At 49.4% G+C, this 27,419-nt stretch overlaps 4 protein-coding genes, 1 long non-coding RNA gene and 5 other non-coding genes across 10 annotated transcripts in view; 8 read left to right on the forward strand and 2 right to left on the reverse strand.

The window, feature by feature from the left end:
- The window catches only part of AACS (acetoacetyl-CoA synthetase), a 33,036-nt gene extending 29,416 nt beyond the window's left edge, over positions 1-3,620 (reverse strand). The window contains exons 1-2 of the mRNA XM_015878361.2: positions 3,398-3,620; positions 785-888 (exon numbers count right to left, since the gene is read on the reverse strand). Coding sequence (XP_015733847.1) covers positions 785-888; positions 3,398-3,515 — 222 coding nt within the window. The 5' untranslated portion in view covers positions 3,516-3,620. The remainder of the gene's footprint in view (positions 1-784; positions 889-3,397) is intronic.
- Positions 3,621-6,364: 2,744 nt separating this feature from the next.
- BRI3BP (BRI3 binding protein) lies at positions 6,365-11,541 on the forward strand. The gene is made up of 3 exons (XM_015878393.2): positions 6,365-6,590; positions 7,171-7,273; positions 7,807-11,541. Exons 1-3 carry the CDS (start codon positions 6,399-6,401, stop codon positions 8,223-8,225), a joined length of 714 nt encoding a protein of 237 aa, XP_015733879.1. The 5' UTR covers positions 6,365-6,398; the 3' UTR covers positions 8,226-11,541.
- A 447-nt stretch (positions 11,542-11,988) lies between these two features.
- On the forward strand, positions 11,989-23,010 carry DHX37 (DEAH-box helicase 37). The gene is given in 28 exon segments (XM_015878457.2): positions 11,989-12,039; positions 12,042-12,279; positions 12,441-12,610; positions 12,720-12,832; positions 13,191-13,500; positions 13,922-14,070; positions 14,313-14,405; positions 14,763-14,859; positions 15,145-15,258; positions 15,478-15,579; positions 15,933-16,047; positions 16,169-16,264; positions 16,684-16,763; positions 17,357-17,495; positions 17,718-17,794; positions 18,094-18,326; positions 18,471-18,582; positions 19,116-19,222; positions 19,339-19,527; positions 19,752-19,876; positions 20,161-20,277; positions 20,365-20,537; positions 20,925-21,039; positions 21,182-21,319; positions 21,620-21,714; positions 21,785-21,858; positions 22,300-22,397; positions 22,618-23,010. Coding segments are annotated over 28 exon segments (3,603 nt in total). The 3' UTR covers positions 22,701-23,010.
- A 405-nt stretch (positions 23,011-23,415) lies between these two features.
- Positions 23,416-23,487, reverse strand: TRNAA-UGC. Its single transcript has one exon. It is a non-coding gene; the product is annotated as a tRNA-Ala (tRNA).
- Positions 23,488-23,551: 64 nt separating this feature from the next.
- Positions 23,552-24,222, forward strand: LOC116654117. The gene is made up of 2 exons (XR_004309042.1): positions 23,552-23,617; positions 24,064-24,222. It is a non-coding gene; the product is annotated as an uncharacterized LOC116654117 (long non-coding RNA).
- TRNAD-GUC lies at positions 23,601-23,672 on the forward strand. Its single transcript has one exon. It is a non-coding gene; the product is annotated as a tRNA-Asp (tRNA).
- TRNAF-GAA lies at positions 23,936-24,008 on the forward strand. The gene has a single exon. It is a non-coding gene; the product is annotated as a tRNA-Phe (tRNA).
- Positions 24,151-24,222, forward strand: TRNAD-GUC. Its single transcript has one exon. It is a non-coding gene; the product is annotated as a tRNA-Asp (tRNA).
- Positions 24,223-24,408: 186 nt separating this feature from the next.
- TRNAA-UGC lies at positions 24,409-24,480 on the forward strand. Its single transcript has one exon. It is a non-coding gene; the product is annotated as a tRNA-Ala (tRNA).
- A 570-nt stretch (positions 24,481-25,050) lies between these two features.
- UBB (ubiquitin B) lies at positions 25,051-26,319 on the forward strand. Its single transcript, XM_015878463.2, has 2 exons — positions 25,051-25,203; positions 25,550-26,319. Exon 2 carries the CDS (start codon positions 25,556-25,558, stop codon positions 26,243-26,245), a length of 690 nt encoding a protein of 229 aa, XP_015733949.1. The 5' UTR covers positions 25,051-25,203; positions 25,550-25,555; the 3' UTR covers positions 26,246-26,319.
- Positions 26,320-27,419: the final 1,100 nt, after the last annotated feature.

Here is a 27,419-nt window from a genome sequence, read left to right on the forward strand (position 1 = left end):
ACTACAGCTCAGTTACTGTGAGCAGCATTTCCTCCTGATATCCACCAGAAATTAAGAATTACCAGCAGGTCAGCTTCAAGGTTTGACTCTAGCTTTGAGCCTTGAAAGCGAACCTCCTATGCTCACACAGATAAAGGTACAAACATACACCAAGCTCTGTATCATACCAAATATATTTGTTTGCAGTACCTGCCTATATAACAGACCTCATCTCTCCCTGTTTCAAGACCCCACATCACAGCAGCTTTGTCTTCCATTTGCAAGAGGAAGTCTCCTTTGCCTCAAAGCAATGCTGCAGCAAGGTCTGCTATTCCATTTGTGATTGTGTTCAACTGCTATCGTTTCCTCAGGGCTATTTCCCCCCTATCTGACTGTAGGTAGATCCAGAAGCAGTCCCACAGAACTGGTAGGAACAGGTACACTTACCAGGTAGGCTGACTCAGAGAATATAAACATGAACTTGGGGGCATGCCAGCATTTCATTATATACTATCAGAACAACACTGAAGCAGAAATCAATGTATTGGGTAGACTTCTTATAATCAGCCAGGACTGCCAGGGTATCCGAGAGCACACAACCAGTAAAGAATTGTGTAGGACAACAAAACTTGAGGATTTCACTGCATTAGAATTTATCAGAAACAAGACACTACAAGTCTACTATGCAAGGAAGTTCAATTCTTCACGTTAATGGAACAAGGCTCCAACAGAAGTTCAAAAGATCAGCTGTAAGAGGGGTTGATCTCCCCTTTGCGTTGTACTTGATTAATTAACAGCAACTCACCTCATCATACAGACGAGAGCACACGATGTTACTGTACTTCCAGAATTCTGCCCAGAAGTCTGCAAAGGATTCCACCGACCACTGGTACAAGTCATTGTAGTTGGCTAGAAGTAACAAACAGCTGTTAGTGTTACACAGCATTACAGGAATGTAGACCAACTATACTTAGGAATGTCCTAAATCAAGAAAAACTATCATTCGTGGCTCAGCTCTGGCTGGGAGAGAGCTGGAACTGCTTCTGACCCTGCACTGGGCAGCTAATGGGCCCCACTCAGAGAGACCATCCCTGCAGCCCCCCACAACCAAACCCTTGCTGCATAAATACAACGCACTGTTTCAAGGCCAGCAACTCCAGCATCAGCAGACATAGCCTGACTTGAACAGATGGCATCATTTCACCTGACTGCTTTACAAGCCATTTGCAAGCAAAGAGACAGGGAGGGCCCTTTTCTAATAGCCGTGCTACATCACAGGCTGGATGCACTCACTGTCTAACAGCAACATATGAAGCAAGAATGCATTATTCCTCATCAGTGCAAGGTGAAGTATAGAATCATTTTCACGCTAAAACAGCATGAATGTCTCCTGTGACAAAACAAGTTCACTGGCCAGACATAACAACCATGAGGGGGCATTAAGCACGTGGCAGTGAGCAGCTGAAGCTTCACACAACAGACAGGTGAAGGAACCTGAGGAATCCATACAAAAATTCCAGCACAACAATTTAGGCCCAAATTCAGAATTGTAGCATTCGACACATCAAAATGCAGCGTGTAAAGCAGCTGTGGGTATGAATGGCTGAAGCAAATTCCTCATACCTAAACTAACGTGGCTTGAGGCTGCCCTGTCATACTGCCTGCAGCTGTGCCAGCAGCCAAGTTTAACAGAGTATCTGCCATCAATAGAGGTAGTAACAGTTTCCTACCCTGCCAACTGTTTCCTGTTTGATGCTTTCAGCTAAACCAATTGAAGCTATTTTCCCCAGTCCTCTTTGGCTTGTCAGCTTGTTATCTACTGTTTAAAAGTCACCTTCGTCTTCCTTCTACAAGAAAAACATCTTTCAGCCCCATAAGAGAACATCTGAGCCATCTCTACACCATTATTCACACAATTATTGCCACTTCCCTACCCAGCCTGCCCCTTTCACATCATCTTTACCAGTGGAAGATCACTCCCCAGATACTACTGATACAGCAGAAAGCCAAACTCAACACAGTGAAAGCAAAGAACGCCCCTTCCTCAAGGCTCCACTTTTACCTATATGCAGCCACCAGCTCAGCCTCCAGTTGTGTTTTCTTGAAGAACCTCCATCCAAGTTTGTCTTTGATCTACTATACTACTCAATGTCCATAAGATGCTGCAAGGATGGGATTTACTAAAGTCACTCCCTTCCTTCTCCTTCAAAAGGAAACTGCAGCATGTGATCCAAACCGTGTAGTAAGTGCTACAACCACCACCATCCAGCTGGTTTATCCTAACATGAATAGCTTGTTCTGTCTTGTCTGTGCAGTTCGTCCCCAGATGAGCTTCAGCACACAAGTCCTTCAGGGCACAGACCTGTTACTCAGCAATTAAACGTTGCATTTCATTGCTGCGTTTCAGGGTCGGACAGAGCTGTGCTGTTTAAAGGGCTCTATTGCCTTTGGCTCTCCTTAGTAAGGTCACATCTTGATATTATATAAAGAATCCATTCTCAGTTGATGAATAGCATGCAGACCAGCGAACATCAGTTCATATCTAATGGAAGCTGACAAAGGCTCCTATACATAGGAATCCATTTTGAAGTGGTAGCAACATTGAAAAGAAGAGGGAAAAAAAATCTAGCTCTAGAAATGCAAACAGCTTGAAATTGCATTTGATCTTGACCATCTGAATATCAGTTATGGGACATCCTGACTCAAGGCTTGGCTAAAACCCTGCGAGAACTTCATTCCAATGTAGCCAAAGACTTGGACATTGCATTTACAACAGCAAAACTTTACCCTAGTATGCCTGGATGCAACGTTCCTTATCAATACAGCTTTTCAGAGGGGATCTGATTGCTGGACAACACCCTGCAGAACATCCGTGAACACTCCAGACACACACATGGACAGGTGAATGGGTGAGTTGGCAAAGCCACATAGAGTGGGCACAAAGCAGAGCCTGAAGATCTTACAGAAGCATGTAGAAGTCACCTCATCTCCATCACAGAGCCAACATCACACCTCCCTCTGCAGCCCTCAGAGAGGCTACAAACAAAGGCACTCCCTTCATAAACAAGAAAGCAAGCACAGCTGCAAGCACAGCTTCAAGCACAGCCTTCAACACACTCAGCACAGCAGGGCTCACCTCCATCGCAGTGACCCCACAGCTCAGGGCTTCACAACCCTCAGGTAACACACACACACACAGCGCCGTTCAACCCTCTGCCAACACCCAGCCCCGCAGCACCCGAGGCCCACGAGCGAGGCTGCGGCACGGCATCAAAGCATCACGGCCATAGCACAACATCACAGCACCAGCATTAACATCACAGCATAGCACAGCATCACACCGCAGTGGGCACGGCCCGACCCGCCCCATCTGAAGGCCAAGGCCCCTGAGGCCGCCCCACCCTCTCGTATCACTCACCCAGCCGCAGCCCGCAGCTGCCGGCCACCGCGGCTCGGAACCGATCCATGTGCGTGTTCCTCTTGCTGTCAGGCTCCCACATCACCTGCGACTCCATGATCTCGGGCTCGCGGGACATGGCGGCGGCAGACGGAGGCACACGAAGAACCGTCACCGCTCGCACGGAGCCGCAGTACAGCACCACCACAGCGCACACCACACACTGCGCGGCCCTGCGCCCAGCGCTGCGCTTTAAGGGCCGCCTCACCGCCTGCTGCGGTATCCTTCCGCGGAGCAAAAGGAGCGCGGCCCTCCCCGTCACAGTGTGTCCTTCCGCTGCACGCTGGATCAGCCCGGCAGGTTTTAATCTATTGATTGCTGTGAACTGGTTTAATGCCAAGTTATTGGGACAGGCCTGGCCAAACACGCGGTTACGGCCGGGCTGGGGTCAGCCAGGTGTGAAGTGAGCGGAGATAAGAGCGGTCAGTGTCCCCGTGCTCCGCGCGTGGCCGCTCTGCTGCTCCCCTCGTGTTTTGAGATGTGATATCTGCAGTCAGCAACTCAAATCAGCAATCTGGGGTCAGCCTGTCACCTTCACAACGAGGCAATGAGGGGCTATGAGGGGCTATGAGGGGCTGTGAGGGGCAATGAAAGGCAATGAGGGGCAATGAAAGGCAATGTGGGGCAATGAGGGGCAATGAGAGGCAATGAGGGGCAATGAGGGGGTAATGAAGGGCTATGAGGGGCAATGAGGAGCAATGAGAAGCAATGAGGGGCAATGAGAGGCAATGAGGGGCAATGAGGGGCAATGAGGGGCAATGAAGGGCAATGAGGGGCAATGGGGGGCAATGGGAGGCAATGGGGGGCAATGGGAGGCAATGGGGGGCAATGAGGGGCAATGGGGGGCAATGGGAGGCAATGGGGGGCAATGAGGGGCAATGACCCCCCTCTCCCCCTCCCCACCTCCCTTCGCCCCCATGTCTCCCCACGCCGCGCATTGATCCGCTCTTTGCACGTCGGTCCCGACGCCTCCACTCGCCATTGGCCGTCACGCCGCTGGCCCCACATCAGCCCAGAGCCCGCTCTGCTCGCGGCATAGCGAGCAACCAATCGACGCTGACGTTTTGTAAGCCGTCGTCTCTTCCGACCAATCAGATGATGGATAGGAAGGAGGTGTGCCCAATCCGCGGGGTGCTCTCATTCTATCGGATTTCTGTGTGGTGAGGGTAGTTGGGCCTGGTGTAATGGAGAGTGCTTGTTTTAGCTGTTTTCACCTCAAAAAGCAGCATCAAACCTGCATTCTACCTCACCTAAAGCGAGAGTGCACCCAAAATGAGACCCAAAAATTGCCCTTGGGGTGGAAAAGGCCTGGTTTAAAGCAGGCTGAGCCAGCTGTGGGATGAAAGGATAGAGATAACAGCAGAACATGAATTAAAAAGGCACAGAAAAGAGGTTTTCTATGGTAAAATGAGCCATAAGATGAAGGAAAGGCAGGAAAAGAAGAGCTGGGGAGGTTAAGGACTGATTCACATCAACGCCACTCAGCCCTATTTAAGGCTATACCACCTATTTATCAATATAATAATGATTTTAGAGAGAGCAGAACCTTGTAATAGAAGTTTGACATTGCAAAGACACCAATTTATTCCCATAGCTGTTAATGATGATGTTAGATCTCTCCAGATCAGGAAGCACAATTGCTGTCACTCTGCTCATCCTCAGATCTTTCCAGAAGCCTCACAGTTGTCCCGATAGAAAGTTCATCATGGTTAAAGGAGAATGAGCTGCTATTTCATGCCATGAGGCAATGCATTCTTTGAGCAGACGTGATTTCATTTATTTAAACAAGAGAAAGGTGAAATATTGGGTAATTCCCTAAGAGCTGCGGGCAAAGTGAGGTGAATTTACCTAAAATAGGCTCGTCGGGACAGAAATCAATGATGATTCCTAAATTAACCTGACCCCATGTGAAGGACGGCCAACAATTAAAGGCAGCCTCTAAAATAGGCCCATAAGTGTCTGCAAGGAAACAATGAACACTTTGCAGGATGGATTTTGAGGGAATACCCCAAAAAAACTCACGCAGGGAAATAGGAACCGTCCCATGTTCTCAGCATCACCTGCTGGGCCACAAATGGCACAAGGGGGTGCAGAAGAAGCTGCACCAGCTGAAAGCAAATCGAGCCATCGTAACTGGCACAGGAGACAGTGTTTGTGGCATTGAATTAAATTGCAGCAGTGTTTTGGTAGCACTAAACTCTTTATGTGAAGGAAATGCCCCCAGAGCAGACGCTGTGTGCTCAGAATCAATGTGTGATGCTGAGGGCAGACAGAGAGCCCCTAAGAACCTCAAAGTGACTGTTATCCATTGCCAACTCATTGTGGACAGTATATGGACAGCTATGACCGCATCGGGAACTTGGGGTCCATCCTAAAACAGAACGTAAGCTGCTTTTATGGATATAGAAAGAACCAGCGTCCTGCTGAAATCAAGTGGGAGCCAAAGTACCTCCCTGGGTCCGAGCCCAGCACTTTCAGGGCCAAATAGAAATAAATACACGCTGAAAGGTTTGAGATGTTCTGCTCTAATGGGAAAATAAGTGTTCTGGCCAGACTGAAAGTAGGGAAAAGGCAATAACAACAAGAAGCTATCATCGAAATGTCTGCTTGACTATGTAACAAGATTTAGGCCTGGCTGTGAGATTAAGCATCTGGCTCCAGCATCAGGAAGGAGATGCAGGAAGCTGAGCAGGTACACGCTGAGGCTGTGGAGCTCCCCAGGAAGGGGCAGCCAGAAGCAGAGTTATCTGCTTTCACATGCTGACTATGTTTCCCATAAGGAGCAGACAGCATTGCCTAGATCCTCCTGAATAGACTTTCATTGCCCCGATCACTCAGGAAGGACCCACGTGAAACCCATCCGGACCGGGCTCGCACCGCCCCACTCCCCTCCTTAAGGCCGGCGTTGGATCTGGCTGCTCGGCCTGAAGGCGGCGCTGGAAGCGCTGAGCAGCGGGCGGCCATGGCGGCGTGTCGGCTGCCGGCGGTGCTGCTGCTTCTCGCCCTTGTGCTGTGTAACACAGCGGGGCCCGGAGCTTGGGCAGCGCGGAGCCGAGGGGCCGAGAAGCAGAACAGCTTCCGCCGAGCAGCCAGCGGGCTGTACCAGGGAGTCAGCGGCCTGTTCGGGGAGGACAACGTGCGGGCCCTGCAGAAGGTGAGGCCGCTCCTTCCCTCTCCCTTCCCGCTGGTGTCCGAGGGCCGCGTGGGGGCAGCGTCCGGAGAGAGGCCGAGCTGAGCCCGGCCGAGCAGCGGGGGGATGGATTTGGGTTGGGGGGGGTGTTGGCAGCGAGATCTCGGCTTAAAGCCATTGGAGGTGGGAGAGTCGGCCGGGGCTGGCGCTGGCTGCAGGAGCCCTCCGGATGAGATGCCTTACTCTGCCATGCTCTACCCATGTCCATCGTGTTTTCTTTAAGCCTCTGAGCGATGGCACAGCGAACAGTTTGCTTTTAAAGTCTGTTAACCTGCAGGTTTACATGTCGGAATATCTTAATAAGAGCAACCTGAGCTGGTGGGTGATGGCCCTGCCTGCAGCAGGGGCTGCAACATTGTTGGTCACTAAAGTCCCATCCTGCACGAGTCTGATTCAATTTGCTTTTTCTTTAGGGTCTTCAAAGTATCCTGCAGTTTGAGTTGCACGGCGTACAGTTGTGCTCACAGCTACGGAGTTGCAGGTGTATTTAAATAATTGAGGGCTTCTATTATTCTTTTTTTTAATTCTCAGTTTTGTTCCTCAGTTTTTCTCAAGGTTGACGGAGAGGTTTGTGAATGGGGTGGATGTGTTAATGGACACGTTCTGGAGAATATGGACTGATTTACTGGATGTTCTTGGAATTGATGGTAAGTGTGATGATGCCTGTTAAGCCCTGGGCTCTATCAGCCTGTGTCATTGCTCACAAGCATAGGCTGAGTGGGAAACTAACTCTATTACATCGTGCTCTATAGTACATCCACCAGCAATAGCTATGACTACTTCACATGGCTTTGATTGTGCTGTTGTGGACTCCAAAAAGAGGCCAGAACCCAGCTGTTGTGCTTTGGAATGGGCATTTATAATGATGTCTGTAATACCTGTCACAGCTCATGGTCAGCTTTTCAGTGTCATTAAACAGGTGCAAATGGTGTGGAACAGTGCATGGAAATGGAGGAGAGGTGCAGAATGTTGGACATTATGCCCCACAATGGCTTGTCTTTGAAGAATCTTAAATACCTCTACTCTAAAAGCATCAATTGAATTGTATTATTAGAGCTGGGCCAGTGATTAGAGAAGGATCCATCCAGAAACTGTAGAGCTGAAGCTGTGCTTATATTTCCACCATCCTCTCTTTCCTGTGCCCTCGTTAACATTCTGTATGTTTTCCTTTGTTTTTCAGCCTCCAACTTGACTCATTATTTCAGCCCAGCAGCAATTGCCAACAACCCAACCCGGGCTATTCTGCTGATCGGTGCCATCTTACTCGCCTATTGGTTTTTATCTCTCTTCCTCGGATTCTTCTTCTATCTCCTGCACATGATCTTTGGTCGTTTCTTCTGGATTGCAAGGGTCGCCCTCTTCACCCTCTCATGCATCTACATCCTGCAGAAGTACGAAGGTGACCCGGAACACGCCGTCCTGCCTCTGTGCTTCGTGGTGGCCGTCTACTTCATGACGGGGCCGGTGGGGTTTTACTGGAGAAGAAACAGCAGCAGCAGCCTGGAGGAGAAGATGGACCACCTCGACAGTCAGATCAGACTGCTGAACATACGCCTCTCCAGGGTGATCGAGAACCTGGACAGAGGCAGCGACCAATGACCCCACCTCGATAGACCGCCGTACACCAGCTCTAGAAAGTTCCTAAGCACTGTCTCATTTGAAGTTACAAAGCAACAAAACATCACATGGTAAAAAGTGTGCGGAGTTCTAACTTTTCATCATGTGTGAGACTAATCTAGGTTACACACTCAGCCATTAGACTCGTAGGAAAAAGAATTAAGCCGTGTATTCAGAGTTTTATCCAGTACTAGAATTTTATCAGTAGAGAAACGCTTACTTTTACAAGCATTTAAAAAAAACATCTTTTGTAAATTTTTTATAAAAGCCAATCGAGTAGTCTTTCCAATGCTGAAATCCAGCTAATTGTATGCAAATTTAACACACGGAGTTAAAAATCTAAAGCTACCGAACGCTTCTGTTGAGAAGTTGCTGCTGTGGGTCCATCCTTCGCTGTTGTTGTTTGCTTGTGCAGAGTCACAGATGTTTGTTTTCTCTTGCTGTTGGCTTATTTCATTGCCTTGAAGTTGTCTTTCATAGGATATCAAGTGGATTTCTGGTATCCAGGCCAAAAATTTCACGCCCTNAGGAGGCAGAGAATAAGGGAGAAAGGTGATTTCTTAAGTTCCAGGTCCTTAAATGCCAGTCCCGTGTAAGGAATTAAGGAGTGCACGTGTGGCTTTATTTTCATTGCTTTTCCTCGCAGGAACTTAAATTTTGACATTGGAAAGGAAATCTGATGCAATTGATGGACACAAGAGGGAAAGGCTTAGCGTGGCAATCCATGATTTATATCTGACCTTCAGAGTGAAGCTCATTTCAAGCATCAGCACATAGGAGGGAACACAGTTTTTAATCTCGGGACCATTTGCTTTCACACAAAAGAAGTCAGCGGTTTAAACCACTCGCAGGCACATCGTTGCTTAAAGCTTTCTCAGGACCAAGAAGTGGCAATAAATTACCTTCAGGAAGATCTGGATATAGGTTGTTTGTTTTTTTTCCCCTAAAGTTGTAATTGTTTTGTAGGAGCTTTTATCCCAAAGTCTGTCCTCAGTATACTGGGCTTTGGGGAAGGTGTGTTGGACAAAGCGATGTAGGAGCCTGGAGCAGCTGTATTTTGAAGGGTTGATGTATTTATAACCTCGTGATTAAGTAGCTTGGTAGGTGAGCACTGGTTTTGTGCAGTTTGAATTGTACTGAAACAAAGGTGACCTCAGGGAGGGAAGTCGGTCAGTGTTTTGTGTGGTGACCGATGGCGCTTAGTGATGAGCGCAGTGTCAGTGCCAGGAGAGGTAAATGGGCCACAGCTGAGGGACAATGCGTTCCCTCATTTCTGAACAGCAGGTCAAGAGAACCTGCAACAAGAAGTGGCTGTGCAGCAGGGACTGGCCTCAAAGCAATGGGAGCAAATCCATATGGCTGCTGAGCAGGGCTGGGGCTGCTCGCTGCCTGGGCAGGGCCTCAGCGTGCTGCTTTACTGAATGTATTGTGGGCTGGACTGATTTTTTTCCTTTCTGCTGAAGTTCGATGCTCTTCTGAACAGGTTTTTACTATTACTTGCCAAACTCTTTTGGGCTGTCTGTGGCATTTATGTGAATGGTTACTTTCCAATTCATTCTTATGGCCTTCATGTCGACTTGCAATCGCTGAAGTTCAGCGTGGTTGGAGTTGATGTGCAGTTGCCAACTGCTGTAATGCATTTTAATAGTTTTAATTGCATACTTAATTTCCTTTAACTCCCATTTTTCAAGCAAATACATGGTTAGAGTTGCAAAGAAGCTGCTTTTAATGACTTAGAATCTTTCCCATAAACAGAGAAGCACTATGGAGACAAATAACCTGCCTTGTGAAGCTGAGCGTTGGAATGACGGTGTATTCATGTATTTTACAGCTCATTTTCTGTAGTACTGCAGAGCCTGCCCTGTAAGCTCCAGCTTTGCTGCTGTTGTGCACAGAGGATTGAGCTGAGCAGCACCGGGCGTTAGGAATTGCTTAGCAAAGATGGTCACGTCTCTTTGTTTTCCTAAATCTGAGGCCTGAGGACCAAAGTCTGCAAACCTCACTCCATTGCCTTCAGTAGGGCTACGTGCATGAGTCGGATTCGCATAGATTGTATTTTCCGTAATCCATATTTCATGTTGGAAGTTAAAAAATGCCGAATCGTTTCTATATTAAGAGCTGTCTATTAGAAAGATTTCTTTACAAATACTATATGAGACTTGATTTGGGTTATAGTTTCTCCCTGTGTCTCCAATCGTTCCTTTTAGTTGTGCAAAGATCAGCCCTCCTGTATTAATCCTCTTAGTTTTGATGGCCCTGCTGCTTGGAAAAAGTATTTTTGTATTTCCTTGCATCCCATGTATAGCAAACTGTTGTGTCAAGAGCAGTAGAGATCAAAGTGGGTATTTTTAATCAGTATTTTTCCCAGTTTTCACGTTAGTCCAATTCAGAAGTAATGATTTTTTTTTTTTAAAGCACAATCTAGTCTTCAATATATATATATATATATAAATACAAATATATACTTTAAAAACGCTCTGTATTTTTAAACATGCACTGTAGTGAAGATGCTTTCGAGATATGAATGTGCTATTTAACCTCTTTCACCTTCCTTTTGTAAATACCTTTTACAGATACTTTCCATTCCAAGTCACGTAGTTTGACCCACCAAGTGTTGGCTCTGATTCGTACACCTGGTTCCAGTGACTGGTTGCACTGCTTTGCTATTGCCGTGGTGTGAGCAGGTACAGTGTGTGGGCACAGCACACAAGGGCAGGAGAGCCCCCATCACACAGGGGATGCCTTGAGTGGCCTCCAAACCACCTGGTACCGAATAACAGGGGGGTTGTTGGTATTCTAAGCTCCATGCTTAGACCTGATGTTGGAAACTACCGCTGTGTTCTCAACGCATTGGCATATTTTGTTCAGCTGATACTTTGGGGGGTTTCCTTGCAGGTAGGGCACCTCACCTGTAGATAACCGACCTGTCGTGCGCAGTGTGACGCTTCCACAAGTGGCGTTGGGTGTCAGTGCCTTGTGTGACCTGCTGTAGCTCAGTGCCGTGTTAGTGCGTCCTCCAGCTCGTGACTCGCTTCCCAGATGTGTTGCGTAGTGGATGTGGAACATAGACCAGTGTAACCGTAGCTCTTGGTGGCGTACAAGTTTCTTTTTAGGTGTGATTTGCCTCACGTACCGATCTGTATTTGGCAGCTAATGACGTGAATGACCACGAGTTCTCTATGTCTGGGCTGGAAAACAAAAGGTTTTGTTGTATCCGCATGTATTTTATTATTAAACTTTTGGATAATTCCACCCGACTGTGATGACAGCACATTAAAAGTTGATCTTTCCTTTTTAACTGGAGTGGTGTTTGGTAGCGCCGGGGGGCGGGGTGGGTATATGGGTAGGTATCTGTCTCGGTGGGTATCTGGGTGGGTATATGGGTGGGTGTCTGGGTGGGTATCTATCTCGGTGGGTGGGTATCTATCTGGGTATTTGTCTCGGTGGGTATCTATCTGGGTGGGTATCTTGGTGGATACATGGGTGGGCATCTGGGTGGATATATGGGTAGATATATGGGTGGGTATCTGTCTCGGTGGGCATTGGGGTGGGTATCTGGGTGGGTATCTATCTCAGTGGGTGGGTATCTAACTGGGTGGGTATCTCAGTGGATATCTCGGTGGGTATATGGGGGGGTATATGGGTGGGTATCTATCTGGGTGGATATCTGGGTGGGTATCTATCTCGGTGGATATCTGGGTGGGTATCTCGGTGGTCCCACGCCCCCACCCCTGCCCATTCCTGAATGGCGCTCCCAGCTCTAAGGCCCCGCCCCCCACCCCCAGGCCCCGCCCCCTAACCTACAAGCCACGCCCCCTTCCTCCATGCTGCCCTTGTGCGCAGGCGCAGTCCCTCCTCGTGACACCGCTGGACCCGGAAGTGGGTTGTCCGGTGCTGCACGTGGTTCGTCCCGGTTCCGAGATGGGCCGAGCGCGGCGGCGGCACAACTGGAAGGCACGGGCGGGATGTGGGGCGGAGCCGATCCACACGGCTGGGACCGAACCGGCCGGGCTGCAGCTGGAGCTGGAGCTGGGAGGTGCGAGGGGTCGTGCGAGGCGGCTGCGGTGTCACTGCGCTGCTGTTACGTGGTGTGGAAGGGTCGTGTAGCTCCGAGCTGCTCTGCATCCAGTACAGTGTGTGTTTGCTCACTGATACCGGCCCTCCTGGTTCTGGTGAGTAACACACGGATCCTTGTAGATGAGACACCTCTGAAGGGGATCGATGGGAGCAATGCCCTGGTCCTGCCAGCGAAGAAAGAGAAGAAGAAGAAAGTACCGAGAGCTGCGCAACAGCAGAAGAAACCGCTCAGCAGGAAACAGAAGAAAAACTTACAGAGAGTTTTAGAACAGAAGGAAAAGAAAAAACAGGTACGGTGCTGTGTGTGAGTCATGAGCCCCTCTTCAAATGGTCGGTAACTCCACAGCCGATCTTTCGGTAAGTTATTTCCTATTGACTGTAGTTGTATTTCCCTCGCAGCGCGCTGAGCTGCTGAGCAAGCTGAGTGAGGTGCAGGCATCCCAGGCAGAGATGAAGCTGCTGTACACCACCTCCAAGCTGGGTGTCGGGGGACGCATGTTTCAGCCTAAAAGGTAAAGGAGTCCTGGGGAGAACCTTGCTGACTTACTGCTGTATTGTGGCAACCTTCACATCTTTCCTTCCTCACTGTCTGGGGAGTGGAGCCTGTCTTAGTGCTGTGTGATGCCCACTGTGCAGCAGTTCTTCCTCTGATTAAAACCTGGATTTGGGCTCACGCAGTGACTCTGTGGTGCAGTTACTGTTTGATGTGGAAGACGAGTGAACTCTGCAGTTCTTGAGCACCTTCAGGGTCGGTGGCCCCATCACCTCTGTAGGCAGCCTGTTTTTAACTAGTATGAGCCTCCCCTGGTGCTGCTGAAGGCCATCAGCTCATCCTGACGCTGTAGTTCACGTGGTGGTGTGTTGTTTCAGGGTGCTGCAGGAGCCAGGCGCTGCTGGACCTGAGAAGATCAGGAGCATCAGCGGTGCAAATAAGAGAAGGCACAGCTCAGATTCAGAACCTGAGCCTGAGGGTGAATCCAGCAGTTCTGAGGAGGAGGAGAAGGAAGAAGAGAAACAAGAAACTGAAAAGCCTTCAGCCAGTAATGTGAACTCTGCTGGGAAGCCAGAGGAAGGCATGAAGAAGCCCGTGGTGAGCCAGCAGGCTGCTCCTGCGGTGTCCAGCAAAGCAGCATGCAAGCCTGCAGTTTTTGTTCCAGTGGCCAGATCTCCAGAGATTCAGGTGAGGCTGAGCAGTGACCTGTGGGCTTAGGAATGACAGCATCTTGCATCAGATCTATTTGCTGTCGTTCCGTTCTGTTTGGTGTGAGTGGGATGTTCTCCAGAACTGGGAGTAGGTCTGTGTGTCTTTGAATGGACACAGCAGGTTATGGAAGGGCTCTGTTGGAAATATGGTATCGATAAGCTCAGGGGACTCTGTAGTTTCACCAATTAAAGTGCAGAAACTTGTGGCTGCTTTTTGGAAAGCTGTTTGGATGAGTCTGGTTCTTAGGCCTGACAGTGGGAGATTCTCTGCTTTGGGGCTTTTTGAGCCTCAAACCTTGCAGAATTCCTTCTTGTGGGTTTTGTTATCTGAGCAAGGAAACACCTGTCAGTTCCAGGGAAGCCTAAACGATGTGTGTAAACCGTGTGTTTTATTTTAGGAAGCAAGACTAAAGCTGCCCATTCTGGCTGAAGAGCAAGTCATCATGGAAGCCATTAACGAGAACCCCATTGTCGTCATATGCGGAGAGACGGGCAGTGGTAAAACCACCCAGGTCCCCCAGTTTCTCTATGAAGCTGGTTATACCAGGTAGGAGTTGCCTTTTGGATGCAGCACATGTGGGTAGAAAAGTTGAAGCTGAGCTTGGTCACTTCTGATTTGGTCTCCTGTATTCTGAAATGGCTGAAGTGGGGAGCTCACTCTTTGCTGTGCAGTGTGGCCATGCTGAAGGTGCTTTTAAAAACCTGAAGGGTTTAAAAGCCCTTTCCACATAAGCAATCTTTTGAAACCTTTAAACAACGCCGCCCCCTGTTTGTTCTTCACCCCTTTAGTTCTAATGGCATCATTGGCATCACCGAGCCCCGCCGCGTGGCTGCAGTGTCCATGTCTCAGCGCGTCGCTAAGGAGATGAATTTGTCACATAGGTGAGAAGGAAACCTGCAGGGACCTTGCTGGGGAGGCTGCACTAAGATGCACTGCACATGTGATAGATTGAAACAGAGGCGTGTGTGTGTGTTTGCTGTTCTGCCTCTGCTGAGAGCCTATGGCTGGTTACTTACAGACTGCATTGCTGGTGTCTGTAAAAGCACATGCAGATGCTCGGGGTGGAATTGCTGTGTGAGGTTCTGGTGTTTGCTGTGTGTGAGGCTCTGGTGGGCTGTTGGGGGTGCATTGTTTCATCTGTTGGCACTGAGTTATGCTGAAGGCTGCTTCCTGATCTGCACTTTTAATTTCCCACTTCTCTCTCCGTGCCTTGTGGCTCTCCCGGTATTCCCTCACAGAGCGGTTTCATATCAAATCCGATATGAAGGAAACGTCACAGATGAAACACAAATCAAGTTCATGACAGACGGTGTGCTGCTGAAAGAAGTGCAGAAGGTGAGGGGCTGCCATTGCTGCTGGGAGAAGGGGGGGATCTCCTTCAGCCAGACGAAGTGCCAGCCAAGTTGTGTGGGTTTGTTGCACTGCGATGTATTTCATCTCAACCCTTTATGTTCCTGCCCAAGTCTCTCAGTGTGGGGTTATCTTGCTATGTGAGGGGAAATACCTGCCACTGTGCTCAGGTGTGAGGCTGTGAGGGCAGTGTCTGTGCAGCCAGGGGCTGTTCTGACAGGGATATCCTCAGCTGAGGCTTCATGCTGTGAAATGGTTCTTTCTTCTCAGGATTTTCTGCTTTCAAAGTACAAAGTGATCATTATCGATGAAGCCCACGAGAGAAGTATGTACACTGATATCCTCATAGGGCTCCTGTCTCGCATCGTGCCTCTGCGGGAGAAGGTGAGAGAAGCTGAGTAGCAGAAGGCACACCAGGAAGGGGTGCCAGCAGATAATTTAACACACAATGTCCGATTGCATTGCCACCAGACACAAGTAATTAAAATTGCTGGCCTATTAGAAAGCGCTTGTGTCCAATGCTGCCAATAGTTCCTGCTCTGTGTGCTGTATAAAAGTGCCACGTGCCTCCAGGCAAAGAATAACAGCTGTATGTCCCTGCAGAAGGGGCTGCCTCTGAAGCTGATCATCATGTCGGCCACCCTCCGCGTGGAGGATTTCACTGACAACACCCGGCTGTTTGCTGTCACACCCCCCGTTCTGCAGGTATTGTTCTTCTCACCGGGATCTCGGCCAGATAAAGCAGCTAAAATACAGCGAGGGCTTCCTTTATGAAATAGAAAACATCGATTTGGTGCCTACATCTTTTGGATGTCAGTTTAAAATCCAGCTTTGTTTTGGTTATGCTGTTCTGTCATTTGGCACTTGGTGGTTTTCTCTCCACTTCTATTGGAGAATTTCCCCTGGCAGAACTGGGTTACACTGAAGGACTGGAAGTTATGGTTAGGAAGCCTCAAGCCAGGAGAGAATAGTTTGCATATCTAGTCCTGCCACAAGGGCTGCAATGACTGCGCTGGAATTACAAACAGGGCCCGTTTGCTGTTGAATTTCCCCTCTAGGTGGATGCGAGGCAGTTCCCTGTCACTGTTCATTTCAACAAGAAAACCCCCCTGGATGATTACAGTGGGGAATGCTTCCGAAAGGTGTGTAAAATCCATCGGATGTTACCCTCAGGTAAGGGCACTGTGGAGCCTCTCACATTCTTCCTGTTTAACCATCTCTAGAATTGTTTGAGCTCTTTTTGGGTAACTCAAGCAGTGGTACATGGCATTTAGAGCGATTGCTTCTCTTGCAGGTGGGATTTTGGTGTTCTTGACAGGCCAGGCTGAAGTTCACTCTCTCTGTAGGAGACTGAGAAAAGCCTTTCCCTTCCAGAAAAACAGCACTGCAGGTAATGCTACTGAATAAGACTTGGAATTAATTGAATTACACTTGGAATTGAATTAAACATGGAATTTCCCCTCTCAGAGAACTGAGCTTCCTTTGCACCTAAAATAAGAACTTCTATTTTAAAGTTTCTCAAGACAAAAGTTGGGGGTGGGGTTTAAGGATAATGGGATTCCCCAGGATGGCTTTAGAAAGCTGAGTCCTGCCGCAGCTCAGCTAACTGTCTTCTCAACCTCAGGACACACATTTGCTGTGTGCTGCTGTTGGTCCTCAGTATGGTTCCTTCAGCAGGGCTGCTTGCTTCCTTCATGCTGCGATGCCTTTTGAATCCTTTGGGAGGTGGGAGTAGGGGCCAGATGGATGTTCCCTTTCCTGAGATGAAAGCATGTGCAGCTAATGGTGATGTGATGGCTGTTTTTGTAGGGGATGATGATGACGACAGAAAAGAATCAGTGGAAGAAATGCGAAAATTTAAGAAATCAAGGAGGCGGAAGAAAACTACGGTACTGTGATGGTTAGAGTCCCTCCCACAGACACAGCAGGTGCCTCCCTGCAGGAGAGCACTACTGCATAGCAGTGATTCTCACCAGCCTGGTTTAGGCTCACATGAAGCCTTGTGGCCTGCATGTGTCCTCTGCAGAACTATGGCAGCACTGTTTGCACTCCTAAGTACTGCATTACAAGCAGCAGAGTGCTAAAATGTGTTCCCAGATATTGTGGGTTGGAGACAGATTTCAGCTAAGTACGACCTTAAAGCATTAATGGAAGGAGTTGCAGACTTGCTGTCTCCAGGGCTGCCTCTCTTTGGTTATTTGTTACCCAGAATTGAGTCTGATGTGTCTGTGATGGATGGTAGCATTTGGATTCCACCCAGCTCCCACATGCACTGTGCTGGGAGGAGATCTTGATGCTGCAGAGATACTGTTTGCTGGTCTTGGGTCCTGCAAGCTGGAGTGGTGTGAAGAGCTACTACCCTTTGCCACTGTCCTCCCTGTGAAGAAACATGGCTCAGCAAGAGTGTTGTTTGAAACCTGGGCTGTCTGTGACATGGGCTATCCCACTTACACTTCATTTTCTTCTTTCCTGTCTTCCTCAGACACTTCCCCGAATCAATCTGGACAATTACGCTGTTGTACCGGTGGATGAAGGAAATGAGGATAGAGATGCTGAAAGTGATGATGATATTGCAGGATCTGATATTGACCTTGACTTAGGAGATGGAGACTCGGAAGAAGGTTTGTCGCTTACCTACAGTTAGCTGTGAAATGTGTGACATCAAATAGCTGTCCCTTGCTAGACAAATCAATATTTGTCAATATCAAGTAGCTGTCCCTTGCTAGGGTTTTCCAGATTCAGATTTATGCCAGATAATTTGTTTCTGCTTTTTAATGAGTTGTGCTCCTGGAGATATAGTTGGGGATAAGTTAATATAAGGTTATTGCTTTGTTTCTTCACAGAAGAGAAATCAGACTCATCCCTTCCACTTTATGTGCTCCCTCTCTATTCTTTACTAGCACCGGAGAAACAAGCAAAGGTAAAAGATTCATTATCACAAAAGCAAATGATCCTTACTGATAGGTCTCATGTGCTTTGTGAGCTAAAAGGTCCATCTTAGACTACTGCCAGTGGGCAGACTGGAATGGCTCGCTGGGCAAGATGGGCTGGGTTCAGAGCAGTCCTTGCTTGGCCTGTGCTCTCCCTGATGTGCCGGTCCAGTGGGCTGGGAGAGATGAAAAACAACAGTCCTGTAGCATGTTAAAATTACTCACAGCCACGGGGGGCATCAAGGATTTTATGTGCAATGCATTTCACACACCTATCTGTTTATTGTAGGTGTTCCGGCCTCCTCCTCCTGGCACGAGGCTCTGTGTTGTAGCCACCAACGTGGCAGAGACGTCGCTCACCATCCCAGGCATCAAATACGTGGTTGACTGTGGAAAGGTGAAGAAGCGTTTCTATGACAAAATCACCGGGGTTTCATCTTTCAGAGTCACCTGGATCTCTCAAGCATCAGCAAACCAGCGGGCAGGTCGTGCGGGCCGGACTGAACCAGGGCACTGCTACAGGTCAGAGAGCTGCTGAGAAAGGAGGGTTATGTAAATATTACCCTCAGCTGCCTTTTGACTTGAAATCCCTTGCCAATTCTTCCACATGCGTTTCCTGAGTTAAGATGTCTTGCAAGTTTCCAAGCAGCGTTTCTGGTCCTTTAGGTTGTATTCGTCAGCTGTTTTCATGGACTTTGAGAAATTTTCTGCACCAGAGATAACAAAGCGACCGGTGGAAGACTTGATCCTGCAAATGAAGGCACTGAATATAGAAAAGGTGAGATGTCAGATTGGCTCCGTGCTATGGAGCTCATTGAAGTAGTTGCCCATTGGAGCCAGAAGCAAACACAAATCCATGTTAGAATTGAGGGTCCTGGGATTTGGTTTCTATTCTGCAAAATGCAGATGCTGTTATGAATTCAGCAGACCTTACCTGACCTGTTCTGGTTATAAGAGCTTTTGCATCACGTTTTCACTACTGAAAAGTCCCCTATCAAAATAGGGATTGTGTTTTGGAGATAGCTGAAGCACGGTGCTTAGAGCTGGACGTTAAGCAGCCTGCTCTAGGCGGTGCCTGCAGTCAGTGGCAGCTGAGGGTCATTGCTTGTTTTCACATTTCCTAATGGTTTTGTTCTAAGCGTTTCCTCCTATTCTATGTCCTTTCCTCTTACTTCTGGCACACGTTCTAAATGTTTTTCTTTGGTCCTTGTAATGGAAAGTGAGTTTTTCACTCCCTTCCAGGGCTTCTTAGTGATCCAGGCTCTGCCATGTCAGTGATGTACTGAGAGGCATTTTATCTGGTACCTGTAGGTAATCAACTTCCCATTCCCAACACCACCTCCAGCAGAAGCACTTGCAGCAGCTGAGGAGTTGCTGATAGCCCTGGGTGCCCTGAAGGAGCCCCCTATGACAGGAAGGTAATAGCTGTGGTCCCCCACAGATTTCCTCATGGTGATAAAGCACCCACAAGGGCAGAAACACGGGTTTGCATGAATGCAGATGTTACTTTACTGCATGACTTGTCTCCCCACAGGCTGAAGGAGCAGCAGGCAGCAAAGCTGAGCTGCCCTATTAGTCCCCTGGGCAGAGTAATGGCCACTTTCCCTGTTGCCCCCCGCTATGCGAAGATGCTGGCACTGAGCAGGCAGCATGACTGCCTGCCTTACACCATTACCATTGTGTCTGCCATGACCGTTCGAGAGCTTTTTGAAGAGTTTGACAGGTAAGTGAGGGAGCCCAACTCCCAGTTGATATGGAAGCATAGCATCATAGGACAGTTTGGGTTGGGAGTGACCTTAAAGCCCATCTAATTCCAATGCCCAGCCATGGGCAGGAACACCTCCTGCTAAATTGGGCTGCCTGGAGCCCCATCCAGCCTAGCAGGGCTGTTGATGCCTCTCTTACCTTGAGCACAACCTGATTCATGCTGTTCTATGTTTCTTTTAGGCCAGCAGCAAGTGAAGAAGAGACAGTAAAGCTGAAGGGGAAGAAAGGAAGGCTTGTACAGATGCAGAAGATCTGGGCTGGGCAAGGGTCATTGCAGAAGCTCGGAGACCTCATGGTGATGTTAGGTATTGCACACAGTGTTTTCCCAATGCTGATAACTTCTATTCTCCTCCCCCCATCACCCCGACCTCAGCTTTCTACAGCAGGAGGATGGTTTTGTATGACTTAGTGTAGAATTGTAATTCCTGGGCTGATCTAGGCAGCCTCCAGCCATTGTGGGCTGACAGATGGCCCTGGCTGAGTAGGAACTGCAGTATGTTCATGCTGACTGTGACAGTACTGTGCCACAGCTGGTTTAATTGCAACTCATTTGTGAAGTTGTTTTCTCCACTTGACTATTGACTTCCAGGAGCAGTGGGCTCCTGTGAATACTCTGGGTGTACTCCTAAGTTCTGTGAAGAGAACGGGCTCCGCTACAAAGCCATGCTGGAAATCAGGCGGTTGAGAGGGCAGCTGACAACAGCAGGTAAATGGATTCTAGGGGGAACTGCCATGTTCTGGGAGCAAACCAATGAGCTCAATCTTAACTCACCTTTGTTATTTCTACCTGCAGTGAACTCAGTCTGTGCTGATGCTGGCCTCTATGTTGACCCGAAGATGAAGCCCCCGACAGAAGCTCAGGCCACTTACTTGCGGCAGATCGTATTGGCAGGGCTGGGGGACCATGTTGCTCGGAGGGTTCAGGCTGAAGAACTCCTGGATGAGAAGTGGAAGAATGCCTACAAGGTAAACAGCTCAGTTCACCTGAGTTCCTCTTCCCTTGTGTCTGTAGGACAGAGGGGCACTGGGCTTCTTTCTGGTTCCATCCATGGGGCTCTGTGTGTTGGATTTCTCCAGCTTCTTGCCTTAGAATCAAAGTTTCCAGTGTTGCAGTTTCCAAGTCCATGTGCAGGAAGTGCTGTAAAAGAGTAAGAAGGGCTGTTAGTCCATCTCACAGAGCGCTTGATATCTCCAGAGAAAATGAAGCAGAAAAGCAAAGCATTACTAATAACCTCCATTGCTTAAGGAGACGCTATAATTGTGTATGAGAGAGGCTGAAATTCAATGCAATCAAGAGATGAGGTTGCCAGTAACTCATCCTACTCTGCTTCAATCCTCTGTGCTTTCTTACAGACCGCTCTTCTGGATGACCCGGTGTTCATCCATCCAAGCTCAGTCCTCTTCAAGCAGCTCCCGGAGTTTGTGGTGTATCAAGAAATTGTTGAGACTACAAAACTGTACATGAAAGGTGAGGCTGCTTTGGGCTGTTCTGCAGACGTGGTTGGGGAAGCAGAGGTGCCTTAGCAGAAAACTTCCCTCGTAGAACTGTTAGTAACTGAGTGGTAGCTCTGGCAGCAAGGCTTCCTTCAGGTGTGTTTTCCCTTTCTCAGGTGTGTCTGCAGTTGAACCTGAGTGGATTCCTGCCCTTTTGCCGCCGTACTGCCACTTTGGGAAGCCTCTGGAAAACCCTCCTCCATCTTACTGCCCCGAAACAGGCCAAGTTCGATGTCACAGGCCAAGTGTCTTTTGTAAGCTTCTTACAATGCCTCTCTCAGTCATTCTGTCTGAGAGCTGCTCTATAGTTATTGTAATGTCTCTTAATGATGCTGTCCATGATATCAGAAGGGTAGAGCTCAGCTTGGACTGTTCCAAGGGCTTGACAGCAATTTGAGCAGATCAACAAGATTTAAAGTATTTAAATATTAACATTTTCCTGTTGGCGTGACAGTTTATTTCTATCAGTAACCCCTGTTAAAGAGAGAGGCTGGTGGTACATGGGGCAATTTATATCCATCAAGTGTTGAGGAGACTCTGTGATCTCTTTCCAGATCGAGTTGGCTGGCAGCTCCCTGCTGTCGAGGTTGATTATCCAGAAGGTATCGATCGCTATAAATACTTTGCCAGGTTCCTGCTTGAAGGGAAGGTACGTGTGGTTGGGTTGGAGTGGCTATCTTCCACTGTTCGTTATGTGCTCACTGCAACCTATCTCACAGGTCATTGAGAAACTGGGTTCTTACAGCCAGTGTCTGCTCTCCAATCCTCTCATCATGCTGAAAACGTGGTCCAAGTAAGTTGCAAGTTTGTTTTCTCCTCTGAATGCTTTTAACTTCCTTTAAAAAGTAACAGCAAACAATTAAAGGCTGGGAGGGGTGTGCAGGGCACTGAGATAAGGTCGCAGAGAGGGGAAAAATGGAGTTTGGGGGGGGGTTGTTTCGCTTTTTACCAAGAAAAGCTGTTTTGTGAGAGTTGCACTATAGTTAAGGGCTGGGTGGAAGCACACACAGAAGGCACTGATCACACTGACCTCTGCAGGCAGCTCCCTACAAGTGCATGAGAACTTTAAGCTAAGGACGTGTCTGAATCCAGAGGTCGTGTGATTTACGGCCGTATTTAGCCCCCACTAATAGTGTGAATGAATTCAGAAAGGTGAGCTGAGCACTGTAACACGCTGCTAAACTGAGCTGATGGGCATTGCTTTATGGCACCGCTTTGTTCTGGACTCACACAGGCTGCAGCCCAGGACTGAATCCCTCCTGCAGGCCCTGGTTGCTGAACATTGTGATAACCGTGATGCTCTGTTGGCTGCGTGGAAGAAAAACCCCAAGTGTAAGTGTCCTAATACTTTAATATTAGTCTTATCAGTGAAGACTTTGGCTTTTTAGGTATGTTTAAGGTGAGCTGTTTCACTTGCTGTGCTCCGAATAAAATGTTCTGAATAGAAACCATAATGCTGAGAGTTTTGATTCTTGTGAAAGAACCAAGTGGATATTGATATATTGATATATTGATATTAGGGCATCTCACTGCTGTTCTCTTTCTATTCCAGATCTGCTCACGGCCTATTGCCAGTGGATCCCTGAGGTTATGCACGATGACGTAGCCAAGCAGTGGCCGCCGGTCGCACTGTGACACTCAGCTCTGTTCTTGGGGAGCTGCTTTGGTCTGAAATGTTTTGGGAGCATCTGTTTCCATGAAGATCTGATGATCATTGGGACTGCCTGGCTGCTGGCAGTGCCTTCCTGTGGGTCAGCTGGCTCTTAGCTCTGGTTTTCAGCCTGCTGTGCTCTCAGAAGCCCCACACCAGCTGTTTCACGGGTGCTTTATCATGTTAATATTTGGATAATTGTATCCACTGTATTTTACCAGCTGTGTTTTGCTGAAGTTTCTCTTTGGACTATATTAGTCATAGGGGTCTACAATAAATATATGTGATTCTTAATTCGGTTGGGAGAAATGTTTTCTGTGCAGGGTGTTGCAAGAAGCAGAAGGTTAGAGCAGAAGGTTAGGACTCAGCATTACCCTCATGCTGGGCTGGCTGTGGCCTCATAGAGCTGCTTGTTCACTGCCTTATACCCTGTGGATCTGCATGGGGAAGGACCAAGGTGAGGAAAGCCGTGGGTTATTATATGAGTTACAGCACACTAAGAACTAGGGGTTATTTGGCTGCCTGTTTGGGAGGGGTAGAAAAAGCTAAGAGAGCTGATTTACAACTGGCAAAGGTGAAATATAGATGTGTAGGGAATCTTGGCGAGCGAAAGCAAAGTAGCTTTGCAGAGAGCTGCTGCTTTGTGCCTGTGAGCTGAGGAAGGGGGGTAGAAAATAATGGGAGGAAAAAAGAAAACTGTGGAGATGCCGGGGATTGAACCCGGGGCCTCATACATGCAAAGCATGCGCTCTACCACTGAGCTACATCCCCTTGTTGTTAGTGGCTCACCGCAGAGCTCTCACATCCAATACGCGGCTGCCGCGCGCCGCCCGCTGGGACACAGAGCTGTAACAGGGCTGGAGTGAGAACCCAACTCGTACCTGTCCTCGTTAGTATAGTGGTGAGTATCCCCGCCTGTCACGCGGGAGACCGGGGTTCGATTCCCCGACGGGGAGGTTACAAATATTTTGCCCGTCGGCGCAATTTTTAGTCCTGTTTGTCCCGGCCCGGTGCTGGCTCTTGGTGCTGTGAGGGGCGGGGTGCTCACCGCGGGGTGCCGGGGGTCCAGCCCTGTTTTATTTCTGTGCTTTGCCATAGATCGATGAGAGATACGGAGGAGTTTCCCGATCGACAGCACGTGCTTGCGCTGCAGGGATAAGCGGGGTCAGGACGGGGCTGGGCGGGGTCGTATCCACACCCTGGGTAGGGTCGCCTCGCCGCCGAAGTAGCTCAGCTGGGAGAGCGTTAGACTGAAGATCTAAAGGTCCCTGGTTCAATCCCGGGTTTCGGCAGAGCTTTTTATTTTTTTTCTTTCCCCAACTCTCCCCATTGCGGCTCGTTTTGCAGCCGGTTCCGCAGCTCCCGTTGGCAGTAACACACGTTGACCGGCTGGGACCGAGCTCTGAGCGGGCTGCGGGAGCGCAACGTACACCGTCCTCGTTAGTATAGTGGTGAGTATCCCCGCCTGTCACGCGGGAGACCGGGGTTCGATTCCCCGACGGGGAGGTAGCGATGCTTTTTGTACTCAATACCATTTTTCTCTTTTCGCTTTTTCTACCTCTATTTTCTTCCATCTTCCAAAGGGAAAAAAACCCCGCAGCCATCCGTGCTCGTTCCCGTCCCAAACTCACGTTCCCAACTCGGATGGACACGGAGGGTCCGCTGCGTGCAGCCGGGTGGGCAACACGGGCAGGGGATGTAGCTCAGCGGTAGAGCGCATGCTTTGCATGTATGAGGCCCCGGGTTCAATCCCCGGCATCTCCATAAGCTCTTCGTTTTGTTTTGAGGATTGAAGCAGCAGCACCAGGGGGTGCTCTGTAAGCTGGAAATAAGTTATTTATATTTGTGGTAGATAACAAAGCCATGGTGCTGTGGTATCTCTATGTCAAGGCCACAGCTCCAGAGCCAAAGGCCCAGCACAGCCTGCAGCATTTAGCTGTGCCATCCCACGTACTTGGTGTATCTCACACAGGACCATGTTCTCACTTATCTCCCTTTAAAAAGCGAAATATCAGCTGTAAAACACACAGCTCCTCGGGACAAAGGCGTTTCCTTCCCTCAGGGGCACCTTTGTGGGGCCGTACCGAGCCTGATGGAGTAAACAGCGGGCAGTTAGAGTAGGGATGCGCTGCAGTGCTTCAGAGCCCCGCATACAACACCATGCTGATATAAACCTTACGACAGGCCGCTCCCCTGGCTCCGCTCCGTGGCTCCTGACCGGACTTTCCTCCGCTCCGCATCCCAGCCCTCAGAGCCGCATCACACCCCACCACATCGCCCGCTCCCTCCGCGCGCCGCCCCGCTCTCATTACATCCCATCACACACAGCGGCGCCAACGGCCGAGGGAAAGTAGTGCGCGGCGGAGTGATCTGAGCGGCGCGGGGCGGGGCGGCGGCAGCTATATAATGGGACGGAGCCGGCGGGGGGCGTAGTTGGAGACGTTAACGGGGTGGGTGCGCTGTGTGGAGCCGGCTGTCAGCACCGCGGTGAGTGATGAGCTGAGGGTGGGTGAGGATCGGTGGGGAGGAGGGAGAGAGCAGGGCGGAGCGTGTGTTGTGTGCTCGGAGCGGGGAGCAGTGCGGATTTATGGCTGGAGATGGCAGAGATGGCGATGCGCTAACAGGGCCGCGATGTTCGTTTTCTCCTCGCGGGGCGGTGAGGATGGGGAACGTAGGGCCGGGAAAATGGCGGCCGCGCAGGCGCAACGGCGGCATCCAAGATGGCGGAGGGCGGGAAGGGGAGGAGGTGGCCGAAGGGGGGTGGGCGGGGCTAACGGCGTGACGTCACAGGGCGCCATGGGCGGGGCTGTAACGTGTGTGACGTCACGTGCAGGACAAGATGCAGATCTTCGTGAAGACACTGACCGGGAAGACCATCACATTGGAGGTGGAACCCAGTGACACCATCGAGAATGTCAAGGCCAAGATCCAGGATAAGGAGGGCATCCCACCTGACCAGCAGAGGTTGATCTTTGCTGGGAAGCAGCTGGAAGATGGGCGCACATTGTCTGATTATAACATCCAGAAGGAGTCCACCCTGCATCTTGTGCTGCGCCTGCGGGGCGGCATGCAGATCTTTGTGAAGACCTTGACAGGTAAAACCATCACCTTGGAGGTTGAACCCAGCGACACCATTGAGAACGTGAAGGCCAAGATCCAGGACAAGGAGGGCATCCCCCCTGACCAACAGAGGCTGATCTTCGCTGGCAAACAACTGGAAGATGGGCGCACACTGTCCGACTATAACATCCAGAAGGAGTCCACCCTCCATCTTGTGCTGCGCCTCAGGGGAGGGATGCAGATCTTCGTCAAGACCCTGACTGGCAAAACCATCACCTTGGAGGTTGAACCCAGTGACACCATTGAGAACGTGAAGGCCAAGATCCAGGACAAGGAGGGAATCCCTCCTGACCAACAGAGGTTGATCTTTGCTGGGAAGCAGCTGGAAGATGGGCGCACACTGTCCGACTACAACATCCAGAAGGAGTCCACCCTGCATCTTGTGCTGCGCCTCAGGGGCGGTAACTGAAGTGAAGATTCCTTGCTTCCAAGAACAAGTTCGTGTGCACATGTTCATTCCAATAAAGCTGTTGCATCCACAGATTGCTGTCTCTTAAATTTTTTTTTCGAGCAGCTATTTTAGTTCTTTAATTGCAATCTAATAAATTCTGATTACTTCATTTCCAAGTATATAAAGGTGTTATAAAACTGCCTTATGCAAGGCCTGCACGTGCCTGGGGTGGTGCTGGGGTTGTGTAAGTGCTGATGTAACTCCGTGTGCTGCTGAGCTCAGTGCTGCTCTTCAACCTACCATTATGGATATGTGTAATGGAACATCGAATTGCAAACCCTTCCAGAGTTGGGAAGTTCAGTGATAATATTGCTATGCCCCCTGGAGGGCTGAGTCCTGCATGCAGTGCTCATGCATCAATGTACTAAAACCCATCGGGAAGATAAATGAGGTTCCTTTGAAAGCCAGAGAGCTGCTCTGGTGATCAGCTGGGTGAGTCTGCAGCCCTCAACCTGGTGCTTGGTTCTGTTAATGAGCAGCTTTAGTATCTCAATAAACTTTATAACTTGAGCACTGGCTTAAAGGGTAGCTATGGGAATGAACACAGAATGAGCCGGGTTGGAAGGGACCTCAAGGATCATGTAGTTCCAACCCCCCTGCCTGGCAGGGCCACCAAACATACACCTTTACTACATCAGGTTGCCCAGGAGACCCCATAGAGACCCCACAGATCCCCATAGGCCCCATAGATCCCCATAGAGACCCCATAGATCAGGTTGCCCATGGCCCCATCCAACCTGGTCTTGAACACCTCCAAGTTCGGGGCATCCACAACCTCCCTGTGCAGCCTGTTCCAGGACCTAACCACTCTCCTAGTGAAGAACTTCCCCCTAACATCCAGCCTAAATCTTCCCTCTTTTCACTTCAAACCATTTCCCCGTGTCCTGCTATTGTCAGCCCTTTCCAAGAGTTTACTGATCCTTGATCCCTGCTGTGCACCCTGTAGGAGCAGTGCCCTGTTAGTGAGGGGCTGAGATCACTGATGAGGGATGTCTACTGAACTGCCGGCTGTCGGTCAGGGGCTCACGTTGGGAAAGTGGAAAATGGGCTGAAAAGTAAAGAAATGAATGAACGTTTTGAGATGGTTTTGCTCTCGGAAACGTCTTAATCTCGTTCAGTCCCTGCACCATGA

Source organism: Coturnix japonica, chromosome 15 (assembly GCF_001577835.2).
Source record: "Coturnix japonica isolate 7356 chromosome 15, Coturnix japonica 2.1, whole genome shotgun sequence".
Lineage (NCBI taxonomy): Eukaryota > Metazoa > Chordata > Aves > Galliformes > Phasianidae > Coturnix > Coturnix japonica.

Coding starts and splice junctions, on each gene's coding strand:
- BRI3BP (XM_015878393.2), top strand. CDS start 6,399: ATGGCGGCGTGTCGGCTGCCGGCGGTGCTGCTGCTTCTCGCCCTTGTG. Junction 6,591..7,170: donor ACGTGCGGGCCCTGCAGAAG/GTGAGGCCGCTC, acceptor TTTGTTCCTCAG/TTTTTCTCAAGGTTGACGGA. Junction 7,274..7,806: donor GGATGTTCTTGGAATTGATG/GTAAGTGTGATG, acceptor TTTGTTTTTCAG/CCTCCAACTTGACTCATTAT.
- UBB (XM_015878463.2), top strand. CDS start 25,556: ATGCAGATCTTCGTGAAGACACTGACCGGGAAGACCATCACATTGGAG.